This window comes from Cryptomeria japonica, chromosome 6 (assembly GCF_030272615.1).
Source record: "Cryptomeria japonica chromosome 6, Sugi_1.0, whole genome shotgun sequence".
NCBI lineage: Eukaryota > Viridiplantae > Streptophyta > Pinopsida > Cupressales > Cupressaceae > Cryptomeria > Cryptomeria japonica.
The window spans coordinates 554,416,189-554,441,064 of NC_081410.1; the positions used below are offsets into that span (position 1 = coordinate 554,416,189).

Here is a 24,876-nt window from a genome sequence, read left to right on the forward strand (position 1 = left end):
TTGACACATCAATTATACATGCTTATTGCAATTTGCATACAATATCTAACGACAACAACCTTATTTAGCATTTTGCTTGTATTTACCAATGAATTAAAAACATTGATAAATTTTTGCAATTGAATTGTAGCATATTATATCAATTCATTTCATTACAAATGCATCTGACAAAGCCTACTAACTGCTTGCAACTAGGTTTATAATTTTCAACCTCCAAATTGGTCTTATGACATGGTACAGTCCAGCAGAAAAAGACACGTATAAAATCTCTAAAACAGATACTTGCGTAATTGCATATGTGGTTTACATACACAAAGCTTATCAAGCTTCAATTAGTGGACCTTTATATTCTGCTCCTTCAACAATAAAGTCATCTGGCTTTTCTATCTCCTCCAACCATGCAAAACCCCCATCGCTATCAACACCAGTTATCATATTACCATCATCTGCAGCGGAAAATAGCTTACAAACAAATTTTGTGCCACCAACAACAATACTAGCAATTTAACAAATACAAAACCATCTAGGAACCTACTACATAGTCATATTCATAAAGACCCAGAAAAATCTACAACGGATTAACTTACCAGGAAGACTTGAGTAAGGATATTCACAATAATAAGTGCAACTCCTTCCAGCTGTATCACAATATGGAGGAACAAGAACATCAAGCACTGCACAGGAAGTCACTGCTCTAAATTGATGTATATTGCCTCCAGATGTAGGATGTAATATTGATGTATTGCATGGTGCTGTAAAAATGTTGTCAATCTTCAATTTTGCTAACCTTACTGCAGAAGAGAACAGACATTAGTTAATCCTTCCAAGAAGTGGAGATGAAATAACAGTTTGCTTTCCTCCCTGGGACAATATCAAAAGCACCATGCTTCAGATGTACAAATATTTTAGGCCATGTAATAAATTAACCTGAATTCCCAGGGCCAGGTTTCATATACAGAAGGAAATAACACAATGGCAAAGGTATAAATGGCCTAGAGGACTTACATTGTGATGTATTTGGTTCTGTATCCATAGGATAAACCCAATCATAAGCTTTTATGTTCATTGATCCGAAAAGGAGCTTACTAAAAACTGTCATTCTAGGATGGTCATGAAATGGAATGACTGCTGATGCTGGCAGACAAAATATACCTATCTGAACCGAAAACATTAAGTCAGATTAATCTTTATATAACAGTAATACCTCAAAATGAATATTTTTAACTGCTGATAAAGAAAATTTGAGAAATGCTACTTTTCAAAACAGGCAGTTTAGGTGTTAAAATCTCATTCATTACCAGTTACACAAGAAAGCATTCATGGTTATTACACGTCACAGAAGTCAAAAGGGATACCATACATAAGAAGCCAACATAAGCAAATATTTCAAGGATTCACTTTCCAAATATATAATTGATTTTAAAAGGGTTGATATTACAGGCTATCCGAACTGCTACTTTTTTATTCATGGCCTTATATAAGTTTCACCCATCTTGCAAGATTTCATGAGTGGTTTTTTCCCTTACCACTCAAAACAATTTTCACTATTATCAACCATAGCCAGCCTAGTCGAGATGCAACCTTAACCATAGACCTTGCCACAATGGCCAACCAACTAAATTATTTTCAATTTCCTTCTTGTGATTATTACTAATTTCTTTCAAAAGCTCCAGTGATGGCCTGTAGGACTCTTGTATAAGGTTCCAAGTACACAATTTTAAGGCTTAATATATTTCCAATTGAAGGATTTGAAAACCAGAAGTTCTGGATAGTGATACTCTTAAATGTTTTGGCTAACCTTGTGATGTAAACAAATAGTACATCATCTTATAATTCCAGTCCCCTCCCTAATTATCTATACATGTTTAGGAAAAGTGGATCTCACCCCATGATACAAATGTCACATATATTAGGATCAGTACAAAGACTAGCTCAACTCCTGTAAAACTTAAAAAATAGGTAACTAGATAACTAATAAATAAGCATCAGTATAGTTTGAGCTCAACTCAACTCTATCATTAAACACTGACATTTCACGGGCTTTCAAACTTTACATGGCTTATTTCCATTCTGCAGACTTTTTTTTAGCATGTCTTGGAAATATTAAAGGTTTCAAGCCCCATTTTTTTTTTTATCAAATATTGTTGTGAGAACATTATATTGGCACTATTAGATTTCAGTGACGATGCATGATGCACCCTTATCCCTGCATTTTAAAGCCTAAAGTGCATTTTTTGAATTTCCCAATATCTTCATGGGTACGGATGCAAGGAGTGGATCTGCTGCCTGCCTACTTTTTATTATAACAAAATCCTTTTCTACAAATAGGATGATGACTTGCAAATTAGCATTTTTGTTCCTCACTTTCAAAGCATGTTTCAAATGTTAGGTTGTAGTTCAACCTTTCATGAAACCAACAAGATGTCCCCACCAGTTTCTTGTTATAGCATTCCAATGGCGGTTAACCGAGTTGCAAGTTGAATTGGACTTTGTGTCCTTTCATAACTTCAACACCTTTTGTTACTTACCTCTCACCTCCTATGAATGACAACAGTTTGTCTTCGTTTCAATTGCACCTTGAATATGCACATGTTATGAATCATTCATTTACTTCTTGGTTATTTTGAAGTCAAGAAAGTTATCACGTCAGCTTGGACATCAATTATGTTTGACACACCAGCACGACTCATGGCCTTTAGTTGATTTGAATAGTGTAATGTTTCCTTTCTAATCCATAGCTCTGAGTTACTTTCAACATAGCTACTTTTAGCAGTTAGACAGGACTGTAAGCACTTTCAGTTAGGAAAGTGGAATAATGGAATAAGGCAGCTAGCTAAGTGAGTGTTCTGGCAGCATAGGTGTACCAGTTAGATAGGCAGCATTGCAGTTCTTTGTATCTTTCAGTTGGAATAAAGTAGCTGAGTCTGTCAGTGGTAAAAGCCACAGTGTCTTTCAGTTAGGAATGGCTAAGTCTTCAATTAGGCATGGACAACCGATGCTCTCTTAACGGCCTTTACAATTTTTTATGGGCAAGGAGGGGCGCGGGGGAGGAGTAGGGGGGCAGTTAAGTTTTTTGGGGAATAATAGAAAAGAGGGGCTTTTGGCGCATATCGATGCGTACTTAGCCTACCTTTGATCCCTCTTTATCGTTGCCCTTTGATCCAAGCTTTCAATTGGTGCATGGGGTGGGTGGGTGGCAATAGTTGATGAGATAGCTTGAACCCTTCGGTTCTGGCCAGTTACCCCTTCAATTGAGGAAGATGCATACTAGTTACCTGCTACTGTTTTAAGGGATGAACTGCCTATGATTGTGGATTGCTCGAGTACTTAGGACATTATCTAATTATTTGATTAGTTAGATCCTTTAATTACTTTATTCACTTAAGCTAATCTTAGGTGCTTTTTCCTTTTATTTAATTAGGCTAATGATAGCTTAAGTTGTCTCATTCATTATGATTGTGACACTTGGCACTAGCTGATTTAATCTTGCTTTAGCGTTTGCATCTAGGGTTTTATCTTTATGCTTTTATAAGCATTCATTGTATTCATTGTAATCTATCCAATTTCACTGCAGGTTAATCTCAATATAAATTCCTCTTTGGATCAATTCACTCACAAGGTTGCATACCATTAATCATGGTTTATTCTCTTCATATGTGATAGGTGTTTTGTATGCAGGTGATTCATGGGCCTGTGGGGTTGAACAAATAACTCCAACATGGTATCAAAGCTCCACATCTGCTAAGTTCCTATCCATTTTCTGAGAGATCCAACCTTGAGGATAAAAATCGGCTCATCTTGGAGAAAAACAAATTCTGGGTTTTCTTCATAGCCACAAAACACTATCGAGGTTGCTCTCAATTTCCCAAAATTCATCAAATTTGCATGAAAAAAATTAAGAGAAAAAAAAAAATCAATATTCGAGCATTTTTTTTCTGCAATTGTCTGTTCTTTGCCCCAGAAACTATTTGGGAATATGTCGGATTTTGCATGAAGTGAGCAAATTTTTCAGAAATTAAATCGCAAAGGTCGTGTTGTTGGTTATTGGCTGGCTAAATTTAGCCTATTTTTCTTTTTGCCATAACTTTTGCATACAACATCCAATTTTCAAAAACTTTATATCGTTGAAAAACTTGTTCCAAGCCCCCCATCCAGTGGTGCTAGAATTTTTGCAGAATTTTCTCCTAGTGAATTCTATAGGTGTCTAAAGTCAAATCTAGCTATTTGCGCTTTTAGCTTCTCCCTAATTTAATCACAAGGGGGGTGTTGGAGTAATTAGGACATTATCTAATTATTTAATAATTAGGTCCTTTAACTACTTTATTCACTAAAGCTAAACTTAGGTGCTTTTTCCTTTTATCTAATTAGGCTAATAATAGGTTAAGTTGTCTCATTTATTACGATTGTGACACTTGGAACTAGCTAATTTAATCTTGCTTCAAAGTTTACATCTAGGGTTTTATCTTTATGCTTTTATAAGCATTCATTGTTATTCATTACAAGTTAATCTCAATATCAGATTCCTCTTTGGATAAATTCTCTCTCAAGGTTGCATAGCATTAAACATGGCTTATTCTCTTCAAATGTGATAGATGTTTTGCTTGCAGGTGATTCATGGGTTTGTGGGGTTCAACAAATAACTCCAACATGGATCACCCAATTGAGGGAGTATAGAAAGCATTAGAAGGAGAAAAAATACATTTTTGAAAATTAAAAACATTCAACTCTCATTTCATGAAGGTGATGCTGCTATAGCAACTGGGTGCTTGGGATGACCATCAACAAATGTGGAACTGAGTATCATGGGCATAGAAACCCTTAGGTGCACGATGTTATAAAGAGAATCAAAAAATTCATATAGGGAGATAGCAAATCCCCATTGAGTCCCAATTTGTAGTCTAAAGTGCATCAAAATCAATAAAATCATAAAGGGATCAAATCTACATGTTGGGTATAAAACCAAAAATAAACTGTATATATACATATATATCATAGATGGCATACTTGTCAAGTCGGCACGTAGTCGCCAAGTAAAACACAAAACGAGTTTTTGAGCCATTTATTCACCAAAAGACTTAACTTTCTAGCAAGTACTCACGATATTTTTAGCAATTACTCGCCAAAAACTTGGTGATTTTGACAAAAAACCAGCCACACACATTAAAATGTGAAACACAAAAATAACGCAAAAAAAAAAAAAAAAAAAAAAAAAAGTCCTAGTTTTGCCCTAAGAATGCATGAATGCACCTCACACTTCCTCACATAAGACTTGGAGAGCAATATTCTTCATAAATTTCTCTTAAGTGATAAAATTATGAAATGAAGTGCGACAAGAAGTTGTGGTTTCAAAGGCCTTAATTTGGGCTTGGTGGCAACGATGTTGCTCCTCACCCTTGCCTTGTATCACATTAGAGAATACACCAAGGGGGCTACCTACGGACCCCACGAGGGGTGCTTCAACCCCACTGGGAGCATTGCCCCTAGACCCCCACCAGGAGCACTGCACCTTGACCTCATTGGGGGTGTTGCCCCCAAACCCCCACAAGGGGCATTGACACTTGACCCCATTGGGATCTTGTTGATGTGTTTTTCATGCACATGCGAACACAGAATAAAATATGAAGGTATCTTATCCTCTCTTGAACAAAGTTTCCCCGAATGCTGAAGATTTCGCCTAAGGATCAATCAAGGCAACTTCAAGGTTCTAGTATGTAGGGTCTCTACGTGTGGATAAGCTCTTGTGGTATGATGTGATTATGCTGGAATCACAAGTGGACTTACGTTTGATTGCTTGAGTGTTTGATTTGTTGGAACTCGAGTTCTAATTACTAACAAGGGAGAATAAAGAAATAGCAAAAGATGAAGGGCTCAGAAAGTCTACTCTAAGACCTAGAATGCGAGAAGATGGATGAATGACTAGTTGGAGTCCTACTGGGCTAGGTCTCACCATCAAACTGAGCAATTCAACACCAGTTCAGTGTGATCTTCTAAGGGATGCTTCCAATATGTTCAAATCGTTACACCATCTCATACTGCTCACCATTCAAGTTAATGCATGAACAATAGACGTGTAACAACTCGAGATTAAGCTCATTCAATGCCAGTTGACCACGCAAGCCCTTACAATCAACAAGAGGCTAGTGGTTTGGACCAGGCGGATTCCACACGATTTCATTCAGTAACTTCCTTCATTCAATCTAATTATCTATCATCTAAAATGAAGATTCAACAAGAGACCATGCATATTGCAAAGAAACAACACATTTCACCATAACTTCAATGAAAATGGAGTTCATTTACAATCAAGGCAACAATTTGTTGCCTTCTCTTCCTAATCTACTCTAACTTCTATTCTATTCACTATTAATCATTAGCTATTCTAACCTCTATGAACTAACTATTCACTATTAACCCCTACAAATGAAGAGCCAGAGCTTTATATAGGGAGCTCTTTACAATTCAATGGCTCTGATTGATTTACAATCAATGGCTAGGATTACAAGATGAAAACCCTAATTAGGGTTTGTTACTGTAGACGTCTAAAAATGGTTAATGCTTGCGGAGTCATACTTTAACATTTGCCCATTGCCTTATTTTAGGGTTTTTGCATCACATTAACATTTCTACTATGTCACGCACTTGATTTTTATCATTTGCGAGCATCGAGTCCTTCTTTTGCATTCTTCATTCGTCTCGCTTTCGAATTTGGTCTTGTCGATAACGATCTTCAGTCATGATTTTGGTCAATCTTATCCTGTCGCATCAATGTGCATGCTCATTTGTCATCATTTTGGACATCGTCAATCCTAATCGATGATGGAATTAGGGTTTTGTCCTCTTTTCAATCTTGTTATCTTGCGATCGATTTGTCATCGATCGTGGTCATTTTCAATCTTGTCGTCTTGCGATCGATTTGTCATCGATCGTTGTCAATCTTGTCATTTTGCAATCGATTTGTCATCGATCGTTGTCGTTTTCAATCTTGTCATTTTGCGATCGATTTGACATCGATCATCGTCCTTCTCAATCATGTCAATTTGGATCAATTAGTCATTGTTCCTCGTCAATTGGCGCATTTATCAATCAAATCACTTATCAGCATTGGTCCTTTGTCAGTCAAAATCATGATCAAATCGAATCGATATCAATTATCCTTTGTCATGACCTAACTATCATTCTTGCATTTTCTAATTCATCTTCTAGGGTTTCATGATTTAGTCATTTAACCTTGTTTGTCATTTCTCCCTCTAGGTTAAATTATTTATTTATTTATCCTAGGTCTTCTTGTCACAATTAAATGTTTATTTAATTGGCTAACTAATTCTTCCCTCTTTGTGAATTAATTAATAAATGAGAAATTGTTAATTAATTCACTTAATTCCTAATTTCCTCATTTTCTAATTTTCCTAATTCCTAATTTCCTCATTTTCTAATTTCCTAATTTCTAATTCATCTAATTTCAATTTTCTCCCATATTTCTCCTAATTTCATGGGAATGACATAGCAAATTTGTCATAATTTGTCATAATTTGTCAATCAATCAATTTTGCATAGCAACCTTGTCAATTTTGTCAATCAATCAATCTTGCATAGAAAGTGTCAATTTGTCATAATTTGTCATATTTGTCATTCTTGATTTGAAATTTCCATTCGAATCAAATTCATGCTAATCTTGTCTTTTCTCCAATTTGTCTATAAATTGGATGAATTTCTTCAATCAAGGTCCCTGGTCGAATCAATCACGCTTCTAGTACCCTTATGATGTCGTCTCGTCTTGACAATCTTGCTTTCACATTATGCTTATGCACTAGTAGGTGAGATCCACAAAACAAAAGCTATTTGAAGGAGAAAGAAGGACAATGAAGCCACATGAAGAAGACATCTGCATTTGGTTTGCTTAGTTTTCAATCTTGAATGTCTTGTTTTCATGTTTTCATTGAATGTAATTAGGATTGGTCATTGCAATTGAGTTTTCGTGATTGAACTAGGCTAATGTTTACATTGCTTTGATGATTTCCACATTTCCTAGCTACAGTTACAACAAACTCCTTTAGCCAATGAGAAAATTACATTTCATGAGTGTGAACCAATAGTAAATCAGGGTAGGTGCCTTGAAGTTTGTGCCATCACTGGTGAGTCAGGTACATTGAATCTGGACATGCTGATGTGGACCTATCTAACTAGAGGAACAGTGACTAGGATGCCACCTTGTCTCACACTTGCCTAGTCAATGAACGTTGTATTTCTCGATATTCAATGTGATGAAAAGCTAACTTTGATTAACTCTTCTGAAACCATTTGCTTCTTCAACGTACCCTTGCACTGGCCTTGGTTGATCCTCCTCTGGTAGCTCATATCGTCTTGAAATGTTTATAAGATCTTTCTTCTTGACATCCTGTGGTTTCTCCATGTGGAAGAATGAGGTCTTTGAGGATGGCTTGGTCTATTACGTGCAACTCCTTGAACACTTGAAGTCCTTCAACTTAGAAGCACCCTGAGTCCTCCATGCAATTGAAGTGCTCTCGATAATGATGAAACTGGAAGAGGTCGCCCTTGTCCTAGCCTAATCTTCCTCCAACTTGATTTGATGGACCTGCAAAACAAACAAAAGATGATTAAGAATACATGATATATTGATTCTAACATGACATATATTACTTTAAATCATCAACAAGAAGGCATTAAGATTAATTTCACTCTAGATCCTCTCCAAGCACAGGACCTATAATGAGATTTTCACTCAGGGCCCTTTGGAAGGGTCAGGAGCGAATTTCTTCCTTTAGGTTGAATTCTTCCTTCTTTTCACTTCAATTTGCATTGATTTTCACCTTTCAATCCCTCTCTCATGAAGACATCACTTATTTGACCCCCAAAATGGCCTAAAAGAAGGAGTTTGCCTTGGACCTTGGGCAAGGTACCAGCCTAAAGAAAAAAATTCGCTCTGGACCCTTTGGAAGGGTCAGGAGCGAAATTTGCATTTCAATCAATCTTCCTTCATAGAACTTCATCTCTCACCCTTACCTTATCAAGATCAAGTCACTTGCCTTCAAAATTGCTTAGAGATAGGTTTTGCTCAAGGACCTAGGCAAAACATTAGACCTCCTAGGAATTTCGCTCTGGACCCTTTGGAAGGGTCAAGAGCGAAATTTGCATTTTAGCTCAAATTTCATCATCTCTTTGCCTCAAATCACTTCTCAAGGCAAGAATACATCAATTTTCCCTCAACTACGCCATGGGAACAAAGATCTTGATCTCAAACATGGAGCAAAATAGAGGTTTAAGGAATTTCACTCTGGACCCATTGGAAGGATCACGAGCTAAATTTGTATTCTTGGCTCAAATTCATCACTGCCTTCACCTCAACTCACTTCTTAAGGAAAGAATATACCAATCCCCCCTCAACCATGTCCTAGGAACAAAAACTTTGATTTGAACAAGGAGGAAATATTTGTTTTTAGGAGAATTCGCAATATGAGGGAGAGGTCACACCTCTTCATCACGTATGCCCTTTGGCAAGAGACACACCCTTTCACCATTAGCACCCTTTTGAAAGAGTGCAACTCTTCATTATTTCTGCCCTTTGAAAGGGACACAACCTCTCACAATCAGATCTGCACTTTTGATTCTCAAATTATCCCCCCTTCAAATGAGTTCTTTTCTCCCTTTTATACCTTATATTTGGGGGAGTCGCAACTTATCATTTCATGCCTTTTGACCATTCATTAACTATGATCAAATTTTAATTATATTTAATTATATTTTTATTTTTATTATTTTGTATTTTAATTTTATTATTATTATTGATTATTTAATTATAATTCAAAGTGGGGACATTACAGGCCGCCCCACCCAAGGTTGCTTGTCCTCAAGCAATGATCATGGAGTGTTCAAAATGACATCCAATATGAAATGGCTTTGGAAACACACATGGAACAAACATGCTGGAAACATATCAGGCATGAACCAAACACGGAGCATACACATAAAAACACAGAGAGTACACACGGATATATGCAAACACGGAGCATACACACAAATACATGTTTTGTTATATTCCTTCTTATTGACTAGAATGATTCCTTGATTTGTCTTTACCCTGTAGGATGGCAAGATCAAAGCTCTGATATCAATTGTAATGTCCCCTATTTATAGGCTATCAGTTCCCAAAGGGAAACATACATTACTTGTTACATCCCACTTGTGCCCTAGATGTTTTTATGTTATTTTTATACAATGCTATTTGTGCTCAGTACGATGGATGATGTTTTGCAACATATATGTTGATGATTTGATATTAATCATGATGGAATATCAGATGTTTTACATTTGTTATTAAATAATGCAACGATAGAGATATGTCAAGATTTCAGACTAACTACTTGAATTGGACAAGTGTGTGCAAGAGATCGTCATCCTTCAAGAAGGAAGGGGAAGTATCATCGGGTCGAGAGATAATAAAAGAGGAACTCAATGCCATCTATAACCCTAACCGTTAGTTGAGTCAAATAGTTTCACATTAAACTTGTTTTTGTCAACTAGTTGTGTCGGGTAATCTTATTTTAGTCATTTTTAATGATTAGGGTTTAACCCTCCTAATATTGGAGTTGGTAATCTTCTCTTGCGACTAAACTTTTATGAGATCCTAGTCCTTACTCCTTATGTTTCTATAGTTATGGAACTCCTTGGTGTTAATATTTATTATTTAAAAAAAAAACTCATTCATGCATATGTATAATTTATAAATATATGTTTGAATATACATTAGATGCATACATGTATACATACGTAAGTATATGTATGTACTCAAGACTTTGAGAGACACATATGTATACATGCGTATATAGATAAGTATACGTATTGTATATATATATATATATATATATATATATACTTACCACTCAAAGTTTATTTTAAAATTATTAAGGCTAGGTATGATATGGCATTGGTATGAAGGCCATATGTTCGGGCGTCTTATTTACATATATAAGAATTATACTTATATTAAGCACAGCTTGGCTTATAATATCAGCGGACTTGGTGTCAGATTGAACAATCTTTACTTGGCGATATTCGAACCTATATTTTGATATTAGTAACCCCATAGTGGCAGGGCGTAAATTGTGGCATGTTTGCATTTCGTATGAGATTCACTCTAAATAGAATCGAAATTGACCGAAATGAATATAACTGATTCTTTCCGGAGATTATAAGGGTCCTTTGGAATGGAAAGGATCATTATTTTTATTACGTTTTGGAAATAGTTGCTCTGAAAAAACATTATCGAACTTTCTCTTTGAGAAATTACACTCGATAAGCTTTTGGGTGCTTGCAACGTGTGTTGGAATTCCTTGGGCAAGCAGTGCCTCTGCACAGCTACTTCTGGAAGAATAGAAAAGAAACTGTAGTCTGGAATCTCTGCAAGGAAAGGCACATCGAATTCATACCTTCATTTGCTTAACCAGGTCATGTTAAAATCTATATATTTAGTATGCATCTGTTCGTTCTTTCTTTTCTTCTTTTCTTCTATTCATGAAAGGAAAGAACCTTTGTTACTTGAATACAGTAAATTGTTTTTACTGAACTATGGCTGTGATAAAACTCTTAATTGATAATGGAAAATTATATACATCTAATGCATTGTACAGTCAGCGTAGTCTTGTTTAGAAAAACTAAGCATGGAACTGTATTAAAACCCTCCTAAATTGGGGTGCATACATATCATAATTAATATTCAAGTAGAACATAAATAAGATTGTTAAGACAAAAAAAAATTAGCTCAACAATTATGAAAATACATAAAATGGGAGCCGGGAATATTATGGCTCAGAAAAATCAAGAGTCGTGAATCACTGGGATATCTTCTTGATATTTTAATCTATTCTAGAATAGAAGTAATGTGGGAATTTATCCTCAGCTATGTAAGCTGCACAAATAAGCTTGAGAATAACCCCTCTTGGTTGAGATTGTTAAATTAACCTTAGTATGAAGAAGGATTGATAAGCAAGAGTAGCTCCACAGAGCTCATTAATGCAGATTGACATATTCAAAAACAACAAGTAGACTTAGATATTGCAGTGACAGCAAATTCATATAATGCATGTTGGATAAGGAGACTTAGAGTGAACATGAGAGCTAGCAGCTCTATGGCCTATCTTGCCTTATTCATACTAAAGTAATAGTTTCAATTCAAGACCATGAAACAATGAATTCAAAGAGGAACAAATTACACTTAAAAACAGTAAGGCCTTCGACCTCAGGAAGAGGTAGAATATCGGCCAATATGTTCAAGCTAAGCCCACTTAATAGAGAACTATTGTTTGTTTTGTTTATCATGTATCAATCGTGTGTTGAAAATGGTCACCAAGTGTTTGACATAGTGGTCATCCATTAATTAAGATTCTCAAAAGAGAACCTATGTCCTAGAAACCCAAGTTGCAGCCGAGTAGGGTGATGAACATTGACTTCAGGCATTAGCGTGATTGCAACTAATTAAAAACCTTTGTCCAAGGTGATGCTCTATCTATGAGCATCAATCAGTTCGTTAATCCAGTTATACAACTCAGTCCGAGGTCATACTAGTTAGGGGTAGTCTATAGTAAATGACCGACTAGAGATTGTGTAGGGTTAAACACCAGTCTCAGATGGCATGAGTTCAACTTCTCTCGTTACCTCCCTGCGAAGAGTCGGGCCTTTCCAATTGGAAACGGCACGAGGGATTAGTTTAGTCTGTGGTTGGGCAGAAAAGTGCCCCGATGATACTTTCCCTCCAAATCATTGGTAAAGTTATGTAAAGATCATAAAGTACGTCAAGAAAAACTGTACTCTTTGAACCTCTCTTTTCTTTTTAATTGTAATGTTAAATGTTCATGTGTACTTGATATATCTTCATAGAATATACTTTTGTTTCAATTCATACATTTCTGCTTTCAATTCTTGTTATTAAACGAAAAAAAATTGTTGCAAATTTACATTTCTATTTATATTTCCTCTAAAAGTTGTAATTTAAATTTGCATAGCAAGTGCATGTTACATTACTAGCTACCATGTTATAGTAATTACGCATTAATGACTAAGGTTGTTCATTGTACAGTTAAGCACTGTCCTTGTTCAAGCCTAATCTTAATCCCCTTCTAATTTCTAATCTTGGATGTGAGACTTGCTTGTCTAGGCCACGATGATACCATCACCCTAATGCAGCCCAGTGTATTGGAACATCAGTCCATTCCCCCTTGGGGCCCACAGCCCAGATTTCAGGATCATGAGTTCTTTCACCCTTGGGACTCATCTATAATGAGATGGTTTTACTCCGCCTCTTGCTAACAAATCACACCACTCCTCAAAAAAAGTAATTAGAACTGGTTAAGAGCTTGGGATTGTAAACATGTAAATATCTTGTTCTACTATGAATGTATATGAAATTAAGAATGACAATCATACATATTGCAGTCTATATTAATATTACTATAGGCAACTCTCCTTCATATGTCGTTGTGGACAGATCTATCTGGTGGAGGTGAACTTAAATAATAAACCTCTTGCTCTGACTGAAAGCTGCTCTGCTAAGATCTGGAATGAAAAAGGTATTTCTCTTATTAGCAATGTACTGTTTGACAACCTACTTGGCTCTTGGACTGAGATCAACTCTAAATATGGGATTCCTCCCTCACAAAAGAAAACCTACTCTCTTATTGGTAAGGCTACAAGTTGTTTCTTCCCTGGTAAGATTATGGATACTGACTCCTTTTTGAAACAACTAAAATGGTTGGATGGTTCTTCTTTTTTGGACATCTCTACTAAGCAGATTTACATGATGTTGAAGGATGACTACTCAATCTTCACTAGAGTTAATCAGTGTTGGGGTCTTGATTGGCTTAAAGTCCAGGTGGCAATTTGTTTTTAATTTTTTTTGGCATTCTCTCATTGATCCTAGGAAATCTTGTTTTAGATGGCTTCTTCTTTTGAAAAAATTAGTTGTTGGTTCCTTTTTATCTACTAAGGGTCCTAAACCTATTAGGTGTGGTGTGTGTAATGTCCAGGAGTCCTTTGAACACCTGTTTTTTTAATGTGAATTTGCCCGTGGTGTGTGGTCCATTTTCCTTGGTCCTTCTATTGTCTGGAACCATCGGCCTGGCCCTTCCTGGAGTGAAATCCTTGTTGGTTTTGTAGAATCTTTTGACCTTAGGATGAACCGGTTCTGGTTTGTCCTTTCTTGTGAAGTCTTGTGGCTTATCTGGAAAGAAAGAAATGGAGAGGTTTTTCAAAACAAGAGGAGGAGGCTTACTGAGTTTAATAGTAAACTCACACATTTTTACATTATGTCACAGGTTTCTGCTGTCTTGGAGATTTCTAAAGACAGGTTCATGATTCTGGTCCGGGAAGGTGCTCTTCGGATTTGCAAGGAAGATATCCAGTATGTTCAGTAGTTCAAGAAATATATGGATATGCTAAATCCGAAGGAGATTGAAGCATTGGCACAATATATGCAGAGACTCAAGATTGAAGCATTGGCACAATACATGCAGAGACTCAAAATTGAAGATCCAGATGAGCCTTCTCCCAGGACTGGGGAGAAAGTTGTAGGAGCTCAGTGAACAGTGTGGTTCTTTTTTTGCTATATATGTACTGACACGGGAAGCAATTTTGCTGTACTAATCCTCTTATATATTGTTCATGATGTAAACCAAGTGATCTGACATAGGGCTATGGCCTTTTTGATATACATGTAAAAATGATAATGTAGATAGTAGAATACATGTAAAATGTAGGACACCAGTCTGATGACATCTTCGGAATGGTTATGATGTATATGTTTTGAACTATTTTAATACAAAAAACATTTCTACATTTGCAATAAAATTGTGTATATAACCTCAGCTAGATTCAATGCTACTTGTATCTATGCAATGTTCTTATTCATATGGATTACGATGGTGAGTTCAGTGATTAAAACCTCCATAGAAAAATCATATGAAAATATAAAATAATCACTCCACTCCTCCACTTGCAACCATTTAATGAAAACTAAAAGGATCTTCTTAATCTTAAATACATGTTTCCCTAGGAAAAACCACATAACAATGATGTTCGATTCATCAATAAATGGAGAAACCTATATTAAGAAAATTCTCTCTGTCACTCGGAACTTTATCAACGAGGAGCATCTAATTTATATTGCAAAAGTTGAAGACATGTTTACCATTAAGGAGAGGCATCTTTTATGCTCACATTATGATGATTAAGAATGAGAGTTTACTTTTTATTCAATTTCTGTCACGTGCTTATAACTTACATGGGATATGCAAAAAAGACAAGGATTGAAACAAGATGTTTTTACATGGTAAATAATGAGAAGGGATGAAAAAGCATATAAAACCCTAAAGTATTCTCGCAGGAAAGTTTTCAAAAGGAAATTTGTTTGAACATTCCCTTTGTTCATAAAATTTACATTATTATACTTTATTATGAATAATCTGTTGATCTCTATATTTGTGCTTGTCAGTGTGCAAAGTCTGTCTTATACATTAATATACACGTATTCCTTTAACAATGGAAAATTAAAATAAAGGATAAAACTAAATCATATTTCATTACCAACTAATTGTTCTACTCACCGAAAATCTATCACACTCATAAACATGAAAATAAGTGATGGGTGCTTCCCACTGGGCTGCAATCATTGAGTGTTCACCTTTCTGTAAATTTGGTTCTAAAAAACCATAGCCATAAATGTTTTCAAATAATTCCTCAGTTAGCCCCACATCAACAGGTTTAATAGAATCTGCAACACGAAATTGGGATCAATAGTTGATATGGCTCTTCTGTCAGTGTACTGTGATTTTAAAACAGGAAAAAAACACACTTGATGCTGCCCTTTCTTGAAGCGAAGAAATAGAGATCAAGTGGCTCTAGCAACTATAAAAATTGTGAACAACTTCAATCAGAGAAGAATCAAATACTCGACTTAATATGGTGTTTTCTTATCATTCTTGCTGTCTATTCCTAAGTAATTTAAGGTACTTTAAATAATAGAGTACTTTACTGTCTATTCTTGCTGTTGTGTGTGTGTGTGCGTGCGTGTTTAGAGAGAGAGAGAATCCTTGTTAACAGTTACCACAATTAACATGTATATGTTTGTGCTCACTACACTTTATTTATATATAAATAAGATTTATACATAAATAAGTTATAACAGTATGTGTGACGTAACTCTTAGTGCATGTTAGGATAAGCATCCATAATTGCTTATGTGCATAGAGAGTGAGTTAACCTAGTGTGGAAGCTTGTGTACTTTGTAATAAAGGTCATATGTTTGAGTCTAGAGTTGGGTAGGTTTGTACACCTCAACAATATAAAAAAACATAAACAAATTATTCTCTTGTGGAATACTTGCAGAAGGGAGGGTCTCATGCACTAAATTGGTGTGTTGCTTGACAATGACCTAAAAAGCTAGCCTCATGTTTACCTTTATTTTTATGTATATAAAAACTATATATGTGTACATGTGAACGTGTGCGCATGTAATTCTACACACAATTCTTCATATTTGTCTGTATGTAGGATGTAAACATCATGTACACATAGATCTGCAATTAAGATAGATATTTCATTCCTAAACAATTAATACAAATCTTAGCATGATTTTTAACTGATAAATTTGTAAGTATATTGATGTTCCTTAAAAATGTTCCTTAAAACTTTAAACAGTTAAACATTGAGTTGTGAAGCTATCTAAACTTAAAGCACTGATACTATTAAGTATTAAATTTGATATATAACAATGTTCCTTAAATCGTACACTTAAAAACAATTAGGCATTGAATTGTGAAGCTATCTAAGCAATAATAACTATTAAATGGTAAATTTGATGTGCATGATAATGTTCCTTAAATTCTTAGCTTAGAAACAATTGAGCATTGACTTGTGAAGCTATCTACACACTAATAAGTATTAAATTTGATGTATAATGGTTTTCCTTGAATACAAATTGGGCATTGAATTGTGAAGCTATCTGTGTATTAACATCCATCACAAAAATTGTACAAACATGAAATTGAGCAAGTAGATGACCGAGAATAAATCACACAAAAAGAAAATGTAACAAAATTATCCTAGAGAAACCCATTAAATTTAATGACATGGTGTTGTGCTTCCTTATGTCAACTTATATCAACAAATATTACAAGCCAATCGCTCTTATGGAGCTCCAACAACACTGTTTGCACAAGCTTTCCCTGCTTTGAAATTCACTCAAACAGCTTACTTCAGTTCCTCATCTTTTGCTGAAACATAGAAGTCTTTTCCCAATTCCTCTTTCGGAATTTAGTCTTTGGGTGCAAAATTTTCAATGGAAGGCAACAGGCATTCTTCCTCCTCATCTAGCATGGAATGTTCAAAAAAAAAGTTTTCAACCTTTACAACTAAATATATCTTCATATAAGGAGGGGTATAAATAACATCTTAATGCATTGGTTCTTGCTTTCTCAACAGTTAGCGTAGCCTTGTATTCTATATTTGCTGTAATGGGATTTTTTGTTCCCAAATATAAACTCAACTCTATGTTGATTATACCTTGCTTTATTTATGCTTAGCTTGAGACTCCTTCAACTTCTCCAGTAGTAAAAGATAAAATTCCTTCACTTTGCCAATTAACTTTTTCAGCCCATCATTTTTGTATGCCTAAACACAACAATTTTGCTATGCGAATGGGATATTTTTCTATGAAGCTCATATTTTATGTAATGTTAGGTTTAAGTAAGTTCGATGTAGATAGGCATGCTGGGTTCTAGCTCATAGCTTGCTTTAAATGCTTCCTCTTGGAATAATCTAGTTTAAAGTGGTAAGTGAATGGTAATCTTCTTTAATACAATGAAATACAAATACCAGTGTAGTTTTAGGTTTAGCAGTTGCCTTTATATGGAATTTATAACCCTTTTTGCTATGTTACCAAATCTGCCTATGAACAAGCCAGATCCAAGACTAGTTTCAAGCAGATCTCGATTCCAGTCCAGTCTGTTATGTTGTAAACATACACGCCCCATTGCAAATGGGGGCCCCCACTTTTCACTCATTAGCTAGTGTTTGACTTGTTTAGTTTAGACTTGGCAATATTTCTGTAGTGTCTGGCCATGGAATGAGTAAGGTTTTGGTTTTTGTCAAGTCCTAGGGTTTTGTGGTTGAAATTGTGAAAATCATTGCAAGGATGTGAATTATGAAATTTTATATTGGAAAAGTAACAATGCAAAGAGTGAAGTTGAAAGACAAGATTATGAATGTAAAATTGCTTGCAATTCATGAAATCAAATTTTCACTCAAAAGATTGCAAAGTTACTTCTAGAATTGTTGCATTACATATTGCAATACTTTAAATTTTTAGTACAAAATGTAGATTACCAAAATCAAAATCAAGGATGCTCAAGACAAAGAAAGGATGTCAAATGCAAAGGAAGGACATTGCAACATGGAGGGTTTCCTCAAGATGACAAAATGGAGAAGGACTTCACAACATGAGAAAGATATCAAGCCATTCAAGAGGATCACAAGGAAGATTCTACAACAACCTTGGAAATCCAAGATCAAAGGAAGGAACTCAACATGGGATATACTACAACAACCAAGAGATCCGGATCAAAGTCATTGAAGAAGTGAAAGACTCAACAAGATTAATGCACAATAAAACCCAAGGATTCCAAACATGATCAAGGCAAGATGATGTTCAAGGAGAAAATTTCCAAAAGTGAAAAAGAACAATGATGAAGATGATGCAATTTGGGAATATGAACCATCACAATCAGTCAAAACACCGGATAGTGTTGAGTATCAAGAGATATTGCTTGAAATGCAATGAATTCTTTGTGATGAGGATGAAAGTTTACAAGATACACATGTTGAGGTGGCACTCACTCATCATCAACCAATCAAATAATGACAAGTCAATATGTCCAGATTCATTGAACCTGACTCATCAACAAATGGACGTGTGGGTGCATTGAACGAAGTGTCATCATCTACTTCTTGTAAATTGTGCCATTGAGACTATATCAATTTTCTCATTGGTCCTTTTCCTAAAAGAACGTGCATTCAAAGTGTTGTAATTTTCTCATTGGTCAATGAGGTGGTTGTAACTACCCCAGTTAGGGTTTCATAGAATTATCTTGGTCGCTGATTTGAAATCAATCAGGGCCCTTCATTTGTAATCAAGAACTCTATATAAAGGCTTGGCCTTTCCATTTGTGAAGGTTAATAGACTAGAAACCAACAGTAGAAGTAGTGGGAGGAGGAGACTAGAGATTGTTGCCAAGACTATGTAGAAATAAATACATGATTTTCATTAAAGATGTGGTGGATCTTTGTATGAGTTTCAACATGTTGCATGGTTTCTACTTCTCAAGTTTGAGATTTGTTTACATGGAGTTGATTAGTTGAATGGAAGATCTTATTGTTGATTAATGGTAAGGCCTATATGTTCATACCATTTGGAATTGGTTGATTGCAAATTGCAGTGCACGGTTAGTCTGAACTTATATTGAAAGCTTAACTTCAATTGCTCTATGCTCATTGTTCATGGTGTTGATGTGCATAAGTGATTTGAAAATCATTTGCGTACCCTTTGGAGATTGCACCATCTTTGCATAGTTGTTTCCTCATTGAAAGCAAAGCTTAGTTTGGTTTCACTAAGTCAGCAATCATTTCTTGCATTGTTTGATTATTAGACTAGATTTCTCTAAACCCTTATCTTTAGCCTTTTATTTGAAGTTTGAGTCAGTCTAATATCCAAGTTCCAATAAAGCATAAGTCCCTTTCTGATAACAGCAAATCACATCATTCATTGAGTCTATCCATCGTAAAGTCGCATTATTCGCATTGTAAACCTTGAGGCTGCCTTATTGGATCACATTGTTTAGCATCTAAGGTTTCCTTTCCTTGTTCAAGAGAGGATAGAATACTTGGTATATTATTATGTGTTGGTGAATGTCACAAAACACGCATCAACACAGTCTCTCTTGGTCTGAACAAGATGCAACATAGAAGAACCCAATTCATCTAGGGTGAACTTGAGACGAACTCGGGTGAACTCGAACACACCCATAGTGAACCCATAAGTGCAGTGGCATTTTTTCTAATGTTTTTTTCTAACTTTGATAGGGCGCACTAGGATTCTTCCTCAGCCCTAAAAGTGACGTCTAAAACACATGAAACACCAAAGCAAGTTCATTTTAGTTCAAACCAGATTTATATCTTATGATAGTGATGAACAGGTAACGAAGGGAATGAAATGAAAAAAATTGTGTCCTTATTTCTCCCCAGCGATCTATAGGGAGGAAGCCACAAACATTGTCATTGCAACTATATTAAGCATAGGGTACAATAGTTCAATTACAACAACTTGACTTGTAAATGTGAACCAAAGGAACCTCATATACCAAACATTGTGATTCTTTTATTTTTTGCAAAATTTGTTTTGATTTTTAGATTTTAATTTTAATAAAAATTATCTTTTTGCTAGCCTATTAATGGGCCTTCTTGGGTTCATCCATCCGGTAATAAGACAAAGGATGTGAGTGGATCAAGCCAGGGGAAGGATGGGCAAAGATCAATTTTGATGGGTCATCCAAGACCGTCAAGAGCTGGATGTGTAGCACGGGATTGGACAGGTAGTATTTTAGCCATTGGAGCAAAGAAGCTAGTGGATGGGACAAACAATGAAGCAGAAGCACAAGCAGATTTGCTGACCGTAAACTTAGCGAGCAAATTGGTGATTTTGAAACTCCATCTGGAGGGAGATTCTTAAATAATCGTAAATGTTATCATTAAAGGGGAGGCTCAGGTGTGGAAGACATAAATTTATTAAGTTAATTAGAGCCAATTTAGCTCCATTCATAGATTTTAAAGTATCACATACGTTGAGAGGAGGTAATGAAGTGGCAAACACCCAGCCGAAATGGGCATTTGCATTTAATTCAAGTAATGAGGAGGAGATATGGGAAAATTTTAGGGAGGTGATTTTCAAGGACAAGGGAGTACGAGCCACAAGCATTTTGCTGAAAGAATAAATTGCATTGACGGCTACGAGACCTCTGAATATTGTGAAATGTGCAAAGTAGTATTTATGGAGGTAGGATGGACAATTTCATCATCATTTTTGGTGGCACTGGTGAAGTGGTGTGGAACAGAGAGGAAATGGTGTGACGCGGAGAAGAGGATGGAAGCCAATTTTAACCTGTGCACAACGAAACAACTTGTGTTTTGGGGTAAAATCTCAAAAGAAAGATTGAAAAAGGTGTTCATATTTGATGATCCAAAGTTTTTTCAAATGGTCTAAATGATGTTAGGTGATGAATTCATTGCGTCAGAGTACAGGTATTGAACCAATGTTGATATTGCATCTCTATTTCTGGCTTGGTGCTTGGAATCTGGGCAGGAAAAATGATGCACATTGGATCATGAATGGATACATCAAGGGTGAGTGGTGCTACAATATGGGTGATTTCATAACAATGTCTGTACCAGGTGAAGGATTCAAAGCACGCGGTGGTGATTGGCTCCATGTGGCCGAGTTTACCTCACCCTTAAGACCCTCCCTGTTGTGGAGAGCCCCATGTGACAAAGAGGATAGACAGGCTGAAGCCCAATTGGGATGGCAATATATCAAAGAATACCTGAGAGACAGGGAGCAAGAGGGAATGTTGATGATCTTGCAAAGGAGAAGCCTTCAAAAAAGCGTCTTAAGTTTAGCAAGAAGGATTATTGGGAGAAAATGGCGAAGGTGACTGCAAAGACAAAATGAAATTTAGTACGAAAATATTTATATTTTGATGCGTAAGTGTTTATTTTGGTAGGTTGGAATAGGGTCTAAAACATTTCGTATCAAATGTATATGTTTTGTGATTACTATAAATAGTGGGAAGCTAGTATAGAAGTAGGGTTACTGGTTTTGTATAGGTGGTTTTATGGGCGGTTTATTGGGACAGATCAGTGGTTTCAGACCACAAGACAGCAAACTTTATTTTGTCTATTTTTTGGAAATCAATACTAATTATAACTTTCACCAATCAAAAAGAAATTATTTTTTTGCTTCAAATATTTGACAAGTCTAAAAAATTTCCCTTTTTCCACTATATTCTAAAATGCATGAGACGACCTAATATGAATTTTCACTTTCAAATAAAAATTCCCCACACCCTATAGTCTTTTGAAACACCCCTATATCAGAAAGACTATATTAAAACAAACTTACAAGTAAACTTGATGCACTCCCATTATCCTAAATGGGAAAATCCCTAAATTTAAAACAATTGCCCCCACATTGACTGTTAAACAAATGTCCACTCAACCTAAAAAGATTTAAACCCTCAAAAATAAATGGACTGAAAATATATATCATGGCAGTAAAGGTGTTTGAGAGTTGTCATGAATGGTGGGCATAGATCACAACTATTGGGGCGGAGGAAATCAATTACAGACACCTATGTATAAAGAGAAATTGGCTTTCTTGTATTCCAATTAAAGCAACAATAGCATGTTGTGTAGTCAGCATTTGAGCTTCTCCTTTGTATGGCAAGAAACTCCACAAATTGATGGTAGCAGCAACAGTGACAATAATAACAAAGAACATAATATGCATAAGCCTTGAGCAATGCCAAGGGATTCAAACGGCATCAACAAGTTATGCATCTAACCGCACGCCAAAAATATAAAGCAAATTAGACAACAGCTACATTCTTGACAAAACCAAATTGCTCATCTACGGTAATTGGAAGAATTTCCTCACATATGTTCTTCCACATTCATGACGGCTTCCAGATTTGTCACTATCACATATTTTGGGTTCAATTGATGAACTGAAAAGAATATTTAGTAGGGTTTAGATTTCAGGATAATCTAGCGCACAAGGGTTTTATTAATAAAATCTTGGCCAATTCAGTATTTGAGGGTCTTATATGATATACTACCATTGCTGGTTATTGTAGGGAAATGGACATAATTTGCAAGCAAGAGAATTAAGCACTGGAATACGTGGAAGATGATGACACTAGGTTATAGTACAGGCACAAAATGATTGCTACAAGGGACGGAAATAAGTGTTTTGTTTCTAAATCTCCGTATTTCTTCATAGTTGCTTCTGTTGTGCACTTTGAACATCTGTTTGTTGATTTGTTCATTTGACCCACTTACAGTACTGCATCAACAAGCCACTTGAGGCCAGAGGGTAAGACTTGCTTTGAGTCCAAGAGGTATCTATCACATCTAGCATATATAAGATATTCAAATACTAAAATACTAGCTATCATATCTTACGAAAATTAGAGGTCTCACTCTCACACTGACCATAGCAATTCCAGAAGCAGAGATTCATTTACTGGGTGTTTGCCTTCTCAGCAGTGACCAACTCCTTCATGGCATCCACAGCCTCACAAAGACATGTTTTCTCAGCTGGATCTTACCGTTTAACCTACGTTTAAGCAGCAGCACGAAAAGGTACAAGAAAATGAAAATCAAGGTGCGTCTATAATGAAGCATGCCTTCAATGTCAAAGCCCCGGAGTGGTTAGGGTGTTTGAAATAATAATCAAACCCCATCTCATGATATTTACAAGTGTTGCCACTTGCTTAGCGTTAACTGTTACGCATATATCTTTTTTGTGATAGTCAAATAGATTGATTAAAACATAGCAACTATGTTGGCTCCTTATCTGCTTTCATGGAATGTTAGATCTGGATGACAGCTGTGTTGTATGACTGTAAGCTACATAAGCCTGAGATGTTCTCGAAATTCGATTTGTTTGTTCAAACTGCTCGTATTGTGGCTTGAGTCTTTGAATCAACTTTCACATTCCATTGCTTTCAGCTTGTATTAAAGATTGTTAATAAGTATCTCTAACTGAGGAGATTTTTCAAATAAATAAATAAAATTGAGATACCAATCACTATAAATCCCTCTAAAAATCCCTGTTATGCCCATTTTTCCTGGCTTAATTACATCCAACGGACCAAAAAGAGTTTATGGAACCATTACAAAATCACACACACATCCCACTGTGGGCCGTTCATGTGCCCATTTACCGAAATCCAAAAGTGAACAAGTTACCTACCTAATAACCTTGTAGGCTTTTTTTTCAAGGCCGGCTTGGAATGGGAAAAAATAAAAGGAGGCAGATAACTAACAAAGAATACTTACAAAATTATAAACAGACCTTCTGAAAAGCTCGGAAACGAACAAAAGGGGCTCTTGATTTACCAGTAGAGTGAATAATTGGACTCCAAAACTAAATTAAATTGTTAACAACTGACCTAAAACAGAACGCAACGTTTGAATAGAGCGAGAGGATGGCTCGGGAGCAACAACAGAAGAGAAGTTCTCATTGCAGGCTTCGTATAATTTCTGAACAGCAGCAGTCGGCATTGGAGACTCGAACCCTAGCCGATTATCTATCTGGTCGTGTGGCTTTAAAATAAGAAGAATAAGAACGCTTGTGAAGAGTGCTCGAGAAGAAGCATGATAAAGATATGCTGCAAGTATCCTGGAGGAACACGGATTCTGAAACAGATATTTGGTTTATACGGTTGAGGGTTCGATCCCCAGGTCAAAGATGGATTCGATATTCGGTGGCTGCCATGTATTTGGGATATAAACGACTGGAAAATGCGCGAGGATTTTAAACAAAAGCGATCCCTTCAGTCGAGGTGGGCCCAGTGCATGCCCCGAACATATGGGCATTCCTGATAATGGCGTTTGCATGGGTAGGTTTGGAATAATGAGGAGCGAAACCAGAGGCTGGAGCAGAGGGAGGATCCAGTGTTTCTGTGGGCCGAAAAACCGGAGAGCGGCTGCGTTTTAACGTTTGCGATTTCGATGCTTGACTTGTAGAAGTCAATTTAT

General features: G+C 36.0%; 1 protein-coding gene across 2 annotated transcripts; it reads right to left on the reverse strand.

Annotated features, from left to right (window-relative positions):
- LOC131067298 (plant cysteine oxidase 1) lies at positions 1-24,876 on the reverse strand. 2 transcript variants are annotated; one of them, XM_058002259.2, is made up of 5 exons: positions 24,288-24,876; positions 15,689-15,778; positions 1,006-1,152; positions 588-791; positions 1-446 (listed from the first exon to the last, which is right to left on the reverse strand). In XM_058002259.2, exons 1-5 carry the CDS (start codon positions 24,397-24,399, stop codon positions 322-324), a joined length of 678 nt encoding a protein of 225 aa, XP_057858242.1. In that variant the 5' UTR covers positions 24,400-24,876; the 3' UTR covers positions 1-321. The 2 variants fall into 2 exon arrangements, with proteins under 2 accessions (XP_057858242.1, XP_057858241.1); XM_058002258.2 differs by having other exon boundaries at positions 1,006-1,156; positions 15,612-15,778; positions 24,288-24,873.

Bases quoted from the DNA above. Each gene is read 5' to 3' on its own strand.
- LOC131067298 (XM_058002258.2), bottom strand. From the start codon at position 24,399: ATGCCGACTGCTGCTGTTCAGAAATTATACGAAGCCTGCAATGAGAAC. The intron at 1,157-15,611 runs GTGAGTAGAACA...TTTTCGGTTCAG, and splicing joins ATGAGTGTGATAGATTTTCG to ATAGGTATATTTTGTCTGCC. The intron at 792-1,005 runs GTAAGTCCTCTA...TCTCTTCTGCAG, and splicing joins AGAACCAAATACATCACAAT to TAAGGTTAGCAAAATTGAAG.